The sequence below is a fragment of the Epinephelus lanceolatus genome, chromosome 8 (genome assembly GCF_041903045.1).
Source record: "Epinephelus lanceolatus isolate andai-2023 chromosome 8, ASM4190304v1, whole genome shotgun sequence".
Taxonomy (NCBI): domain Eukaryota; kingdom Metazoa; phylum Chordata; class Actinopteri; order Perciformes; family Serranidae; genus Epinephelus; species Epinephelus lanceolatus.
The window spans coordinates 44,796,013-44,811,850 of NC_135741.1; the positions used below are offsets into that span (position 1 = coordinate 44,796,013).

At 39.9% G+C, this 15,838-nt stretch overlaps 1 protein-coding gene across 2 annotated transcripts in view; it reads left to right on the forward strand.

Moving 5' to 3' along the window:
- The window catches only part of LOC117258866 (sodium-coupled neutral amino acid transporter 3-like), a 164,265-nt gene extending 150,165 nt beyond the window's left edge, over window positions 1–14,100 (forward strand). For both annotated transcript variants that reach the window (XM_078170347.1, XM_078170348.1), the window contains exons 14-16: window positions 10,858–11,002; window positions 13,050–13,153; window positions 13,268–14,100. In XM_078170347.1, the coding sequence (XP_078026473.1) occupies window positions 10,858–11,002; window positions 13,050–13,153; window positions 13,268–13,372 (354 nt within the window). In that variant the 3' untranslated portion in view covers window positions 13,373–14,100. The remainder of the gene's footprint in view (window positions 1–10,857; window positions 11,003–13,049; window positions 13,154–13,267) is intronic.
- The last annotated feature ends 1,738 nt before the right edge of the window (window positions 14,101–15,838 follow it).

Below are 15,838 nucleotides of genomic sequence, written 5' to 3' on the forward strand. Positions count from 1 at the left end.
CCACCAGAACACTGCACTCTGAGAACGCAGGGTTACTCGTGGTCCCTAAAGTCTCCAAAAGTAGATCAGGAGCTAGAGCCTTCAGCTATCAGGCTCCTCTCCTGTGGAATCATCTTCCTGTTACAGTCCAGGAGGCAGACACCGTCTCCACATTTAAGACTAGACTTAAGACTTTCCTCTTTGATAAAGCTTATAGTTAGGGCTGGCTCAGGCTTGCCCTGTACCAGCCCCTAGTTAGGCTGACTTAGGCCTAGTCTGCCGGAGGGCCCCCCTATAATACACCGGGCACCTTCTCTCCTTCTCTCTCGTATTCTATTACTGCATCTTGCTAACTCGGCCATTCTGGATGTCACTAACTCGGCTTCTTCTCCGGAGCCTTTGTGCTCCACTGTCTCTCAGATTAACTCATATCGCAGCGGTGCCTGGACAGCGTGACGTGTGTGGTTGTGCTGCTGCCGTGGTCCTGCCAGATGCCTCCTGCTGCTGCTGCCATCATTAGTCATTAGTCATACTTCTACTGTTATTATACACATATGACTATTGTCACGCATGTATACTGCCAGATATTAATACATACTTTCAACATATTGTACCACAGTAGCCAGAACTATAACTATAATATTATTACTTTCAATAATGTTGTTGTAAGCTACTGTCATTACCTGCATCTCTCTCTCTGTCTCTCTCTCTGTCTCTCTCTCTGTCTCATTGTGTCATGCGGATTACTGTTAATTTATTATGCTGATCTGTTCGGTACGACATCTATTGCACGTCTGTCTGTCCTGGAAGAGGGATCCCTCCTCAGTTGCTCTTCCTGAGGTTTCTACCGGTTTTTTTCCCCGTTAAAGGGGTTTTTTTGGGGAGTTTTTCCTTATCCGCTGCGAGGGTCATAAGGACAGAGGGATGTTGTATGCTGTAAAGCCCTGTGAGGCAAATTGTGATTTGTGATATTGGGCTTTATAAATAAAATTGATTGAGATGATTGATTTCAATTCCATACGTCAGAACTAGATCGAGGGTATGGTTAAAACAATGAGTGGATTCATGTACACCCTGACTGAAGCCAATGGAGTCTAATAATGACATAAACGTGGTAGCCAGGGAGTCATTATCAACATCGACATGAATGTTAAAATCGCCTACAATAATAACTTTATCTGATTTAAGAACTAAACTGGATAAAAACGCTGAGAATTCAGGTACAAATTCAAAATACGGGCCAGGAGCACAGTACACTATAACAAATAAAAGTGGCTGTGAGGTTTTCCAGGTCAGATGTAAAAGACTAAGAACGAGGCTTTCAAATTAATTATAATCTAGTTTAGGGTTAGGGCTGATTAACAGACTAGAGTAAAAATGGCTGCAACTCCCCCTCCTCGGCCGCTGCCTCGAGGAATGTGGGTATTATTATGACTGGGAGGAGTGGATTCATTTAGACTAACATCTTCATCTTGACACAGCCAGGTTTCAGTGAGACTGAGTAAATCAATATGATTATCTGATATTAATTCGTTTACTAACACTGCTTTAGACGATAGGTACCTGATATTTAACAGTCCGCATTTAATTCTCCTGTTTTGTCTTTCTGTCACAGAAGAGGTTTTAATTTTTATGAGACTGTTATGCACAACTCCTCTTTGTTTAATTTTAGATTTAAATAATGTAGGTGGTCGGGGGACAGACACCGTTTGTATAAAACTATAAAAACTATGGCTGGGTAACTGAACTAGAAGCTCAGAGAGGCGTATAGGACTGCGTCTCCGAGTCCTGGTCTCAACTCTGGGTTGTCAGGGATTTAAATTACTAATAAAGTTTGCCAGGTTCCTAGAAATGAGAGCAGCTCCATCCAAAGTGGGATGAATGCCGTCTCTCCTAATAAGACCAGGTTTTCCCCAGAAAGTTTGCCAATTATTAATGAAACCCACATCGTTTGCTGGACACCACCTGGACAGCCAGCGATTAAATGATGACATGCGGCTAAACATGTCATCAGTGGTCAGATTTGGGAGGGGTCCAGAGAAAACTACGGAGTCCGACATCGTTTTTGCGTATTCACACACTGAGGCAATATTAATTTTAGTGACTTCCGATTGGCGTAACCAGGTGTCATTGCCGCCGTGAATAACAATCTTACTGAATCTACGTTTAGCTTTAGCCAGCAGTTTTAAATTTGACTCAATGTCGCCCGCTCTGGCCCCAGGGATACATTTGACTATGGCCGCTGGTGTTGCTAACTTCACGTTCCTCAGAATAGAGCTTCCAATAACCAGAGATTTGTCCTCAGCGGGTGCATCGCTGAGTGGGGAAAAGCGGTTGGAAACGTGAACAGGCTGGTGGTGAACCGTGGGCTTCGGCTTGGAGCTGCGCCTCTCACGAACAGTTACCCAGCCTCCCGGCTGCACGGGTGTTACCGGAGGACCGCTAGCAGAGGCTATACTATGTGGCTCCGCACCGGCTACAGGGGACTGGCTAACTACCGCAGCTACTGAATGATTTTCCATGGTGCGGAGCCACGCTTCTAATTCACTAAGCCTCACCTTCAACGCAGCAAATAAGCTACACTTGTTACAATTACCACTGTCTCTAAAGGAGGCAGAGGCATAGCTAAACATTTGGCACACCAAGCAAGAAAGAGCAGAGGGAGAAGCCATCGCTAACTGTTAAGCTAATGTAGCTACCAAGGCTAGTAACGTGCAAACAACAGCTAAGAGATTAGCAGGGAAGTCGTAAAAAGGAGGAGAGCTTTAAGTGCTTAAACAGCACTAGTGTGGGTTAAGACCTGAAGTAGATGTTAAAGCAACTGAAGTGAGAAAGCAGAAAGCAGGCTATAGAATTCACTAGAGCAGCACAGAGACGCTGTCACAGAAACACCGGAAATGACACAACTCACTTACCGCAATACGTCAGCACGTCAGCCAGTTGTTACAGACTAAACTCTCCTGCTCCTGTGCCACAACTACAAGGCATGTTTCCACCTACAACTCGCGTTTCCCTCCCTATACCAACAAGTCCTCCGGCTCTGTCTTCTCTCCCTCCTCCTGTGCCCCGTTCTTTTCCTACTTCACCCCCTGAAATATCTTCTCTCCGTCAAAAAGTTAAAACAACTAAGCAGCAAAATCTTTCTACCCCATGTCAACTCAGTAGAATCAGAGGCTTTAAATTCCCTAAGTTCTATCAGGTCTCACAGAATGAACTGTTAAACATATTGAACTCTTGAAAAAAAACTCTCATGCACATGACATTTATGACCTAAATTCAGCCTTCTTGAAGACTCATGCTGATAGTCTAATACCTCTTTTTCAGCATCTAATCAATCTCTGTGTCAGGCTGTCCATCTTTCCCTCTGGCAGGAAAACAGCTCTAATTACCCCAATCTTCAAAGCTGAGGATCCTTTGTCTACCTCAAACTACAGGCCCATAGCAATACTGCCTGCAATGTCAAAGTTACTTGAAAAAGTTCTATATAATCAGTTAAGCTCTTATCTTGAAGCTAACAACTGGGTTAGTGATTGCCAACATGGATTTCACGCAAAACGATCAACCATATCGCTACTTCTCACAGAACAAATACGTAACTCTCTTAATAGAGGCGAAATCACTGGAGCTATTTTGATTGATTTTCGTAAAGCTTTCGACACAGTGGACCATCAGATCCTTCTGACTAAACTCAGCTCTTTTAATCTCTCTTCCTCTGTGTCAAAGATGTTTCCTTCATACCTAACAAATAGACATGCAATATCGTGCAATATTTAATTTTTTAAAATTTTATATACTTTATTAATCCCTGAAGGAAAATTCAATTTTTTACTCTGTTGACAATTACACACAGGTCTGAACACACACATGCATAAACTGGACCTATACATGCACTAAGTGGAGAGATGTCAGAGTGGGCTGCCCATGACGGGCGCTCCGGGCAGTTGGGGGGTTCGGTGCCTTGCTCAGGGGCACCTCGGCAGTGCCCAGGAGGTGAACTGGCACCTCAGTCGGGTCCATGTCATTGGTCCGACAGCCCATTGGTCCGACAGCCCATTAGTCCGACGGTCCGCGGTGCTGAACGGCTCCTGGCGGCCGTATTTCTACCTTGATGGTGCGCCGCGACCAGCTCTGGGTCAGCTGGGAAAGGCTTGAGGTGAAGCAGGCTCATGGCTTATGTGTTTGCCACTTTCTTTTTCACACCATGATCTTTTCCTAACCCTAACCAAGTGGTTTTTGTGCCTAAACCTAACCAGACCTTAACCACAGGGCATCATGATGATTTCGGAATAATGGGTTTAATATGGTCGGAACAATGGGATGTCGGACCAATGGGCTGTTCCCCCTCAGTCACCAGTCCATGCTCCATATTTTGGTCCGGACGGGGACTTGAACAGGCGACCTTCCGGTTCCCAACCCAAGTCCCTATGGACTGAGCTACTGCCGCCCCCCGCCTTTAGTTTGTGACATGGGTGTTCCCCAAAGTAGTATACTTGGGCCTTTACTTTTTCTTTAATACATTAATGATCTTCCACAAGTGTGTACCTATTCAAAATGTTTATTGTGGTTCATATGTGGTTGAATATGAATCATTTAACCATCAATGTAAAGAAAACTGAATGTATGTACTTTCACTCACCTAAGAAACACGTTTCTTTTACTGACCCTATCACTTTTACAAATCAAAACCTTGTCATCTCAAACACATACAAATACCTTGGTGTGTTGCTCGACTCACACCTCACATATTGTCAACATGTGTCTCACTTAACAAAGCATTTGAATCAGAAACTTTGTGTATACAACAAAATTAGAACATATCTCTCTCTCTCTGTTTCTGAAACCTATTTGCTGCATGCAATTGTTTTTTTCCACAATTTCCTACTGCCTACCTATTTGGTCCCTTACCACAAAAGAAATTACTGTACCGATTGAACGACTGTATAATCGAGCTTTAAAGATACACAGTAATCTTCCCAAGTGGACACACCACTGCATCGCACTCTCACGCTCACACGCCCTGACATTTCAAAACTACATATACAGCCAAGCTATCATACATAGGGTTGGGATCCGGATCCGGTTCTTTTTTGGAAAGTTCCGGTTCCGGAACCAGTTCCATCACATTTGGCGTAACGGTTCCTGCAAACGGTTCCTAGATTGTAAAAAAAAAAAAAAAAAAAAAGTCAACTGCATTTCCATTAGAGTGTGGCACGGGCCGCATATTTCTGTTCGAACCCGACTGAGCCCGACATTATCTAATCACTAAAGCACTGAGTTTGTGTCACACAGTTGTCATGGTTACATGCTATTTAACAGGCCGGCATGCGCTGGGTGCTCAGCGGAGAGGGAGACCTCCGTGTTTGAGACGGGAGTGGGCGACGCTTCAAACACTTCAGCTTTCATCCTGCTGCTCTTGTCAGCAGTCACATCATCAATAAATACAAGAGAACCAGCTCCACTGGCAGCCATACATGGCCATGACATAACAATACCTCCACCATGCTTCACTGATGAGGTGGTGTGCGTTGGATCATGAGCAGTTCCTTCCCTTCTTCCTTCTCTTGTCTTCCCATCATTCTGGTAGTTGATCTTTGTTTTATCTGTCCATAGTATGCTGTTCCACAACTGTACAGGCTTTTTAGATGGTTTTTGACAAACTCTAATCTGGCCTTCCATTTTTAAGGCTAACCAATGGTTTGCATCTTGTGATAAACCCTCTGTATTTATTCTAGTGAAGTCTTCTCGTGCTGACAAGAGCATCAGGATGAAAGCTGAAGTGTTTGGGGCACCATTATCTGCTCAGATTCAACTAAATGCTTCAAAACTCATTGGACGATGCTTCACAGTGCAGATGGACCTGAAGCATATTGCAAAAGCAACCAAAGACATTTTTAAGGCAAAGAAGTGGAATGTTCTGGAATGGCCAAGTCATATCATCTGACCTGAATCCAATTGAGCATGCGTTTCTCTTGCTGAAGCTAAAACTGAGGGCAAAACACCCAAAACACAAGCAGGAAGTGCAGACAGCTGCAGTAAAGGGCTGGCAGAGCATCACCAGGGAAGAAACCCAGCATCTGATGATGCCTATGTGTCCAACACTTCAGGCAGTCATTGACTGTAAAGGATTTGCAACCAAGTATTAAAACTGACTGTTTAATTGATGATTATGTTAGTTTGTCCAAATACTTATGAGCCCTTAAAGTCGGGGGACTGTGTGAAGAAATGGTTGTCATTCCTACACGGTTCATACTACATTTTTGAAAAAAGCCTTAAATGAAAGCTGAGAGTCTGCACTTTAAGCAGGTATTCATTGTTTCATTTAAAACCCATTGTGGTGGTGTACAGAGCCAAAATGACGACAACTGTATCATTGTCCAAATAATTATGGACCTGACTGTAAATGTTAAATCTAAATATTAACCCTAACCCTAAATCTAAATATTAAATCTAAATGTTAAATCTAAATGCTAAGTCTAAATATTAAATCTAAATCTAAATGCTAAATCTAAAACTAAATGTTAAATCTAAATATTAAATCTAAATCTAAATGCTAAATCTAAATCTAAATGTTAAATCTAAATGTTAAATGTTAAATCTAAATGTTCTGGGTGAAACTAAATAGTAATACAAATTTGAAAATTCACACTGCCGGTCACCGGAAGTACCAAAATAATTAGAATTAGAATTAAAACCAACTTATCAGGGGAAATGAACACTTGAACATATATTAGCGTGATAATAACTACCTAAAATAACAAAAAACATGTTTGGAGAAATTTTATTTGACATGTACTTTTTTCACGTCACTATATCACCGTTTAGACTAATCTGGTGTTTGTAAAGTCTATAAACACAATGATTGAACAAACATCACTATTTCTGTGTGCACGTTTTGTAATTAATAACATGGTTATCGTAGATTACCGGGGCTAACCATTAGCTGTTAACATTTAGATTTAGATTTAGCATTTAGATTTAGATTTAATATTTAGATTTAGATTTAGATTTAACATTTAACGTTTAGGTGCCACATTTAATATTTAGATTTAACTATTTAATATATTTCGAAGTTAACAAATATTGCTGTAAATGTGGTAAAAGGTGATGTTAAAAAATTCACAACACTTTTTTAAACATTGTTTGAAGCTAAATGTGGCAAAATGTTGATGTTATTTTCAGCGTGAGCCACTTTACAAACGGCACCCCATACACCTGCAATCACTGACCATCTATATTTGTACTGTTTTGTAATTGTCCATACTACACTAAGTTAATGTCTTGTGGTTGTGATTGTGATCAATGTCTTGTGAATGTGACTGTCCTGTTGCACTGTGTTTTTTGTTATGTCTATATGTGCTGCAGAACAGGAACCTGCTGTAAACCAGTTTTAAACTGAGTCAGGCCAGTTTAACTGTAACTATAATGTTACTTTTAATCGTTTATTGTATAATAAATGAAATGAAATGAAATGAACATGATTTAGCTTTGGCGAAGCCAACTAACGAATAACGTAAACTGCAAACAATCACAACAATAACTCAGTGAACAGCATTAAATCACAATTGACAAAGTTTAACAGTCTTGCTTAGCCTGTACAGCTGTGGTGATGCTATGCCCAGTTGTTACATTACCAATCCTTGAATGGATGGAAGGAAGCGTTGCTTTGTGGTGTGCTGCTTTTGTAAGCCCGCAGACGAAGGCTGGAAAGAGTTATGGTTCTGGGTGCAGCCTTTGCTGTGTTCTTGTTCTGAACATGCAGATCCAAGGAAGCCAGTCGCTCCGGGTCCTTGCAGAGTTAGGCATTGGGGTGCTAACTCAACTTGGTTCTCCTTGTTGCTGAAAAGTCAGTTGCAAATCTTGTGTTTGGCACACTAACCTCTCTGGTCTCCAGGTTTTGTTCCTGCTGTGGGCTTCTCCTAAAGTTTGCTTGGTGACATCACAGAGTCACATGTTACTGTATAAGTACTGTCCAATTAAGTTTGGAGACTGGTCTCACTTCCGTGTGAGATCGAGGCACCCTGCGGAGATGGCTGTCTTTGTTTGAAGAACAAAGAGCATGCAGAGGAGAAAAGCCTTCACATGTTCAGTTTAGATTTTGACAAATGACAAATCATCTGTGGTCCACTGAATCCCAACACTGTTCTCCTGCTGTGTCAGTTTGACACCCTAGATGTATCCTTCAAACTCATATTGTAGACCCCTCTGTCTCCTTCTCTTTAAAATTACTTTTTCATTTTTCCAAAATGTGCAAGAAGTGCAGTTAGTTACAGTGAGGGCTCAATGCTTGCTCAGACAGCTTTAAGGACAATCACAAAGAGGCGGGGCTTGGGAAAGGGTCAATTACAGGAAAAGATCTATTAATAATGACAAACAGATCATCTAATTACAAAAGCACTACATCGCCATTGCAATATCGGGCTCTTACAATAAAGCTTTTCAAAGCAGACATTTTGACAAGTTATTATAGCAAAAGCACAGGTGTGTATAATAATAATGTTAATGATGACTTTATTCCACTGATAGTGGAGGTATTATGCCGGTAATGCATGCAGGTTCACTGGCATAGCTTACTAGCTATTCTATACATTTCCATTATTTGAAAATGGCCCAAATGGACAAGGTATTCTACCGGTTGAATCAGCAGTACAATTTCTAACTTCATTTAACAGTGCAGCGACATGTTTTAATTCTGATAAATCATCACTGAAAAGAATGAGACACTGAAAAAAGTTGTGTCCATAACAACTGAACAACTGAATGAGCTGCAAAGGGCAGTGCACAGAGAAACATCCATTCACACATCTTCAAATTCTGTTGCCATGTGACTAATGGTGGGGTGAAGTTAGAGGTTGAGCCTTGAACTCTTTGGATAAATTCAACAATTGAAAAAAAAATGACTTGTTGATTTTGGGTTATCCAGTTTTTATTCAACAAAGTTGTTTGATACATCACCTACAAAGAGATCGAAGAGAGAAGAGATTTGTATATCAATTTCGCACAGTGAGAAAATTCTAGATGAATTGGAGTAAAAGAGGGCTGTGTTAAACGACAGCAAAATTATATCAAAACGTCTGTTTACAACTTGTCATACAACTTATGTGGTATAAGCCAAGTCTCATTTATCCAGTTGAATGTTCAGGACTTCTTAACCCTTAGATTTATAAGTGGGGTCAAAAATGACTCCAGGGGTTGTTTTTCTTCAATATCTACGGAATTAAAAGTTTTTATCATTTCATATTCCAGGTATTCCTCATAAAACATGTTTTTGACATGAGGCCATTTGCATTTTACAAAAAAAGTATATACATTTTAAGAAACTGTTGTTTTTGTATCACTACCCCACTCTTCCATAAGTGACTCCAAGCATTTCCTATGGAATATCAAGGGTTAGACCTAGGAATCTTTGATTCTTATTGACTGTGACTGTCAGGTATACATTTACTGTTGCACTTATACATGTAATGCCAGCAGTCTCCAGGAGGATTTTTATACAGCAACAGACATGTTAGTATTATATTCATTTTATATCTTGGAATACAAATGACGTTATAAAATATGAACTTATTTTCCACATCCATGATTTTTGTGTGATAAAGTATAATATTATTGTCATCAAATTAGCCTACTTTGTAGTTAGCTAACACTAGCTAACTAAGTTAGCTAGTGTTAGCTAAGTACAATGTAGGTACTAATTAGCTAACTACTATGTAATGTTAGTACTGTAATGTTAGCTAGCTAACATTACTGCATTTGTTGTGTAGAGATAAGCAGCCTACTATGATATTTATAGCTTCCTTGTAATACAATCTTACCATTATTGTGTGTGTGCGTGTGCGTGCGTGCATGTTAGGTAGCCTGTTATGCTATTATTGATTATTCAATGATGTCATTAGTAAATGTGTGTCTGTCTGTCTGTGTGTGTGTGTGTGTGTAGTTTATTACTGCATTTGTTGTGTAGAGATAAGCAGACTCACTATATTTATAGCTTCCTTGTAATAAAATCTAACACGTTAGGTAGCCTATTATACTATTATTGATTATTCAATTATGTCATTAGTTGTCAAAATGTTAATAAAAAGTGATAAATGAACATGTCAAACATGAAATCATTCTTTTGTTGACCAAAATATAATACAATAATCATCTTTAACCAAAATGAAAGAAATTGCTTAAGTTTATCAAATAAAACGCATTGATTCTAATTGGGGTCATTTTTGACCCCACTTATGGAAGAGTGTAGGTATTGGTAGGTCATGCATCTAAGGGTTAAACACATGCATTCTTACTAAAACATTATGCTTTTAAACACTTCCACATAAACAGCCTCATGCCCCAGATAAGTAGCGTGCCTGGGCACATGTGTGAGTTTAAATTCTGCTCACTGAAATTCACCTGGCAGAGTTCATACGCGTATGCTTGCCCAGGTGCATACTCGCATGCAGAAGTGTTTTAAACTGTAAAGTTTTAGTGAAAATGCAAATGTTGCAAAATGTCGACTGAATAAATAAGACCTGGGTTACACTGCACTAGTTGTGTGAGTTTGTAAATGAAGGTTATAAATTATAATATAGTTTTGCTGTTGCTAAACACAGCCCCTTTTACTTCAATTCATCAAGAATTTTATCTGTTTTTGGATTCTTCATTCAGCATGGAGGTATGTGAGAAAAACAAAGTTTTCTTCACAAATATAAGATGGGTAGTAATTGATAAAGTGGTCATTTTGTGGGTGGAATATTTCATCCTGATTGATGATAAAATACGGTAGTGAGTGTGAACTGTATATAAAATATTTCTCCTGCTGCTATGCTAGGAGTTCTTATACACAGGCATTTTACTGTTGTTTGATACACTGCGTCCTTATGTCTGTGTTTCTGTCAGATCCGCCGCGCCCTCCTGCAGCTGCTGTTTCCAGGGAAGTCCTTCCACTGGCTCCGTCACATTGCCATCGCCGTGTGTCTGCTGTTTGTTGTAAACCTGCTGGTCATCCTTGTTCCGAACATTCGAGACATCTTTGGCATTACAGGTGGAATATTAGACTCGGAAGTCTCAGGAAAGCCTGAACAAAGCCTGGGATGTTGTGAAAAGAAACAACTCTAGTGATTTTTTATTTATTTATTTTTTTTCTGAATAAGGATAAAAAGAGGAATTACGTCACGAGTTGACATAAAAACAGAAATTGTGTCGCTAACTTTTGATGTTTGTTTATCATTTACTTATTTTCCATAATATCTTCTTACTCAATATATAAGCCATTTTGGAGTTCTATGTCAAATGAACAACTGAACTATATGTGCAGAGAGTTGGATCAGACCTCAAGTTTTGTGTAAAGTTGTTCCAGGTATGTGATAAAAAAAATTTTAAAAAAACTGAGCCTTTGTATTATTAGATGTCAGTGATGCCTTACTAGAGAGGATTAAAAATCAGTTCTAAACTGGTTTATATCCTAATAGTTTTGGTTTGAAACCTGAAAAGAAACTACTTTGTGTCAGTCAGTAATTACACATCTGAGCAAACAAAAATAGGGAGTTCCACAAGGCTCTATTCTGGGCCTCTTCAGTTCATCATCTTTATGTCCCCACTAGTTTAGAACTTAATATTTTACCACAATAATATAGATGACAGATTTACATAACATTATCACCAAGTGACTACAGTCCCAGGGTTAGAACACCGAGTAATTGTAGACGCAGGGCTAAATCTTAACATCCTCACTTATTAAATTAAATTCAATTACTAAATCAGTCAACTGTCATTTTAAGATTATATCAAGAATTAAAGGACTTGTGTCAGCAAGAGCTCTAGAAGGCTTGACTACTTAAATGGTGTCTTAACAGGTCAGACTTCAGCTCTTGGGTCATGAATGGTGCCCTGTGTGAAAAGCAATTGATTTTAAAATACTAAATGATTTAGGGCCAAATCTGCTGCTGTATTCTAAATTAAAAGTCTTGAAAGCAAGGCTAACTTTTGCTGAGTGGCAGAAGTAGAAAAGAGTCATAAAGTCAGATGATTCTGATTCAGTCTAAAGCCTAGGTCTTCAACAGGGGGTCCACGGCCCCCAGCATTACTGCAGGGGAGCTGTCAAATGTTTGTCTGATAATTTATGCTCTGTTTGTTTGTTTTGTTTGTTCTTTCTTTCTTTCTTTTTTTTTATTTTAGTTATTGTTTGGTGAAATACACACTGACACAAATCCAACCTATTATTAGCAAAGATGTATTGGCCTGTTCATAAAAAAAATAAACATTTAATTTTCAATATTAATGATAGGCTAACCCTTAACCATGAAAGCTGAATCACTGTGCAGTACTTATCTCTAACGATGAGGTGAACTAGTTTGCTAATATTTATGTGCTATTGCCAATTAGCTGTATCATTATTCTAAGTGTACAGATATTCTTGTGAGCCACAATGGGTTGTTTTGTAACTTTTCAGCAAGAGACTCCGACACACCGTTCACCTCAGAAACCACAAGTGAAAGTGCAGAAGGTGAGGCTAACGCACATAGCCATGCTACATCTGCTGCTGACTTTACAGCTACAGCACAAACGAGAGAAAATGGAAAAATAATAAGAGAATTACCTAAAGTACAACTCAGTTTTACACAGTATATATATAGTAGTGGGTCCCTGCTCTGTCCCTCTTTGACTCAAGTAGTCCATGACCTGAAAAGCATTAAAGAACACTGGTCTTAAGTCTAACGTTTGAAAACAGTAGCTAACATTAGCTTTCAGACTAAGCTTCTGGTCATAGCAGCCTAAGCAGCCAAATCCCTGAGTGCACTGACTTGAGTGGGGTGTGTTTTATTGCGTATGAGTTCAACTCTTCACTTGCAAGTAGAGAATTATTTTATTTCTTTTTTCAAAAGTTACAGTCTAACTGCAAGTTCAGAGTCAACAATGTATTGTCAAACTGAGATGCAGTTCACAGCTGGTCCCCACACTCGAGTTTCAGCAAAGAACAGATTGCTCTTTCTGTGTGTTTATTCACCACACGCAACAGTTCTCTCTGAGATCAAGTCTGTTTGACACTACTTACTGTTTTACATAACATTTACTGTGCCTCCTCTGTCTAGGGGCAACCACTGCTCCCAGTCTGATCTTTATCCTCCCTGGACTGTTCTACATTCGCATCATCCCCACTGACCAGGAGCCCATAAAGTCCAGACCCAAGATACAGGTAGGTTCACATCTCCCTCAGACTAAGATGGCTGACACAACAATAGAGTTAATGGAAGTAAAACTAATTGGACTTGGTGATTCTACATTGACGTATCGTCTTCGGGTTTTTCAGGCTGCGTGTTTCTCTGCACTTGGTTTTATATTCATGGCCATGAGCCTGACATTCATCGGGCTTGACTGGATGAGCGGAGAAAAGCGAAATCTCGGTGGCCATTAAAGTGTACCCCAAGCCATACAGCGACAGCAGACAACTGCTGTGCTCCTCCTCCAGTCCTCTGGATGGTAAGCAAGATTCATCCTACTGCTGGAAGGCTCAGGGCTTTGGTGGGACTGGTTTTATTAATCATAAGGACAATCCAGTCCTCCATATTAATGAGAGGAGCTTAGTTTTGTCCTGTCACCCACATAGTTTGATCTATACAGTACCACCAGGATCCATCAAAGTTGGTGCTCCTCTGCTCCACATGAAGAGCTGACAAACATGTTGACCATGGAGGACCCTCAACCATTAAAATTTATTTGCCTTAACACTGACTAAATGTGGTGCAGAATGACAGAAATATTAAAGGCAGATTGGGCAAATATTTAAATGCAGCAAAAAAAAAAAAAATCTGTTTAATTATCAGTTAGGTTTGGTAGAGAAAATGTATTTGGTATACACTTGATAAAAAATGCTATCATGGTATTCAAGATTGTGGTCCAATTTTTTCTGCTCGTCTGAGAGTATGAGGTAACTGAATAAATTCACTTAAGTAATGTTTTGTGAACTGTGATTTATGCAACGCAGTATTTGGCAAACTGGAAAAGATTTTTAGCTTCCATCAGCTAAAGTCAAGTATGAAGTTTATGCTGCTGTGAACCAATTCATTTCATAATTCATTTGTAAATTTATTCTAGATAGCATATGTGGATATTGTGATATTGTAATAAAAATTTCACAAAAGATGAAGATGTATGTTTCATATATTATATAGCTTCGATATATAACCTTATTTTTTAAAATGTTTTTGTGTGTGGTGGTAATCACAAATTAACTTAACAAATAATCAGCCATTGTATATCATTTAAATATCCATCCATCCATCCATCCGTCCATCCATCCATTTTCAACCGCTTAGCCGAAGCTGGGTCGCGGGGGCAGCAGGCTGAGAAAAATACTCCCGTCCCTCTCCCTAGCAACGCTTTCCAGCTCCTTCTAAGTGATCCTGAGGCATCGTCAGCCCAGATGAGATATGTAATCCCTCTAATGTGTTCTGCGTCTGCCCCATGCCTCTTACCAGTTGGACATGCCCAGAACACCTCTAACAAGAGGCGCCCAGGAGTCATCTTCCTCAGACGCCCAAATCGTGAAGGAGCAGCGGCTCTACTCCAACCTCTCTCCAGATGTCCAAGCTCCCTACCTCTAAGGCTGAGCCCAGCCACCCTTTGGAGGAAACTCATCCACAATCTCATTCTTTGGGTCATTACCCAAAGCTCATGACCATGGGTGTGCGTTGGGACATAAATGGACCAGTAAATTGAAAGCTTTGCCTTCTGGCTCAGCTCTCTCTTCACCTTTTCTGGTGCAGCACCCGATTCATCTCATGCTCCAAACCCCGAGATACTTGAACTCTTTTGCTTAAGGCACTAACTCTCTCCCAGCCCAGAGGGGGCAATTCACTGGCAGAAAACCATGGCCTCAGACTTGGAGGTGCTGACTCTCATCCAAACACCCACGCTCGGCTGGCTGCAAATTGCCCCAGTGCATGCTGGAGGTCAACAGAATTACATTATCTGCAAAAAGCAATGAAAAGGTTTTCATTTGAGTATGCATGAAAAAATACATTTTGTTTCTTGTGCATTTAACAGTGATTTTCATCAGGTAGTAGTAAACACAATTCCATGTCCCAACTCTGGGGTGCACATGTTCTTCTTTGTCTAGCTGTTTGTCATTGTTTGCCATAATGACTTTATTAGCTAGCTGCATATAGGGACTGTGTTTCAGTGACTTTTTCTGCCCACTTGAACTCAAAAATGTCTCAGTGCAGCTTTAAGATGTAGTGATCTGAAAATTATTGGAGAGAATCACACATTTAAGGTAGAGCATTATGAGAAGAACCTAGTCTATTTGTTAGTTTCTAACAATTTATTGTAGGTATGTAGGCAGGTTTCTCCAGTAGCTGTTGTAGGCTTTACGTAGAGACATTAATCCTCATATATCAAAAGAGCGTACGTCAGAAAACTGGGCTTACGGTCCTTTCCATGCAAAACTCATGTTATGCCCAGTCTGGGACACAACATGAAAGGCCCCCATCTTCCCCAAGTCCCAAGTAGCCACAATGAAAAAGACATGTTGAACGATCAATAGTGCAAATTTATTTACAATATTTAAATAACAGAATTAACGGAAATAATAACTTCAGGGTGGACTAAGGCCAAAATAACTAACAAAACAATTCTATCACGAGAGTAAATAACCTAACCAAATAATAAGAAACAAATGACAAAAATTTTACCTCCCTAATTAAATAAACAGGAGAAAAACAGGTTTGCAACAGAACTGGCAGTCCACCCCTACTTTACAATATATTCAAAAGGCTGTTTCATTACAATACAATACAACAATGCGTGTGGCCAGTTGGGAGAGGAGGAAGGTGAGGTCTCCATGCTAGCTCAAAGCAACTGCCATCTTGGTCCTTTAAAA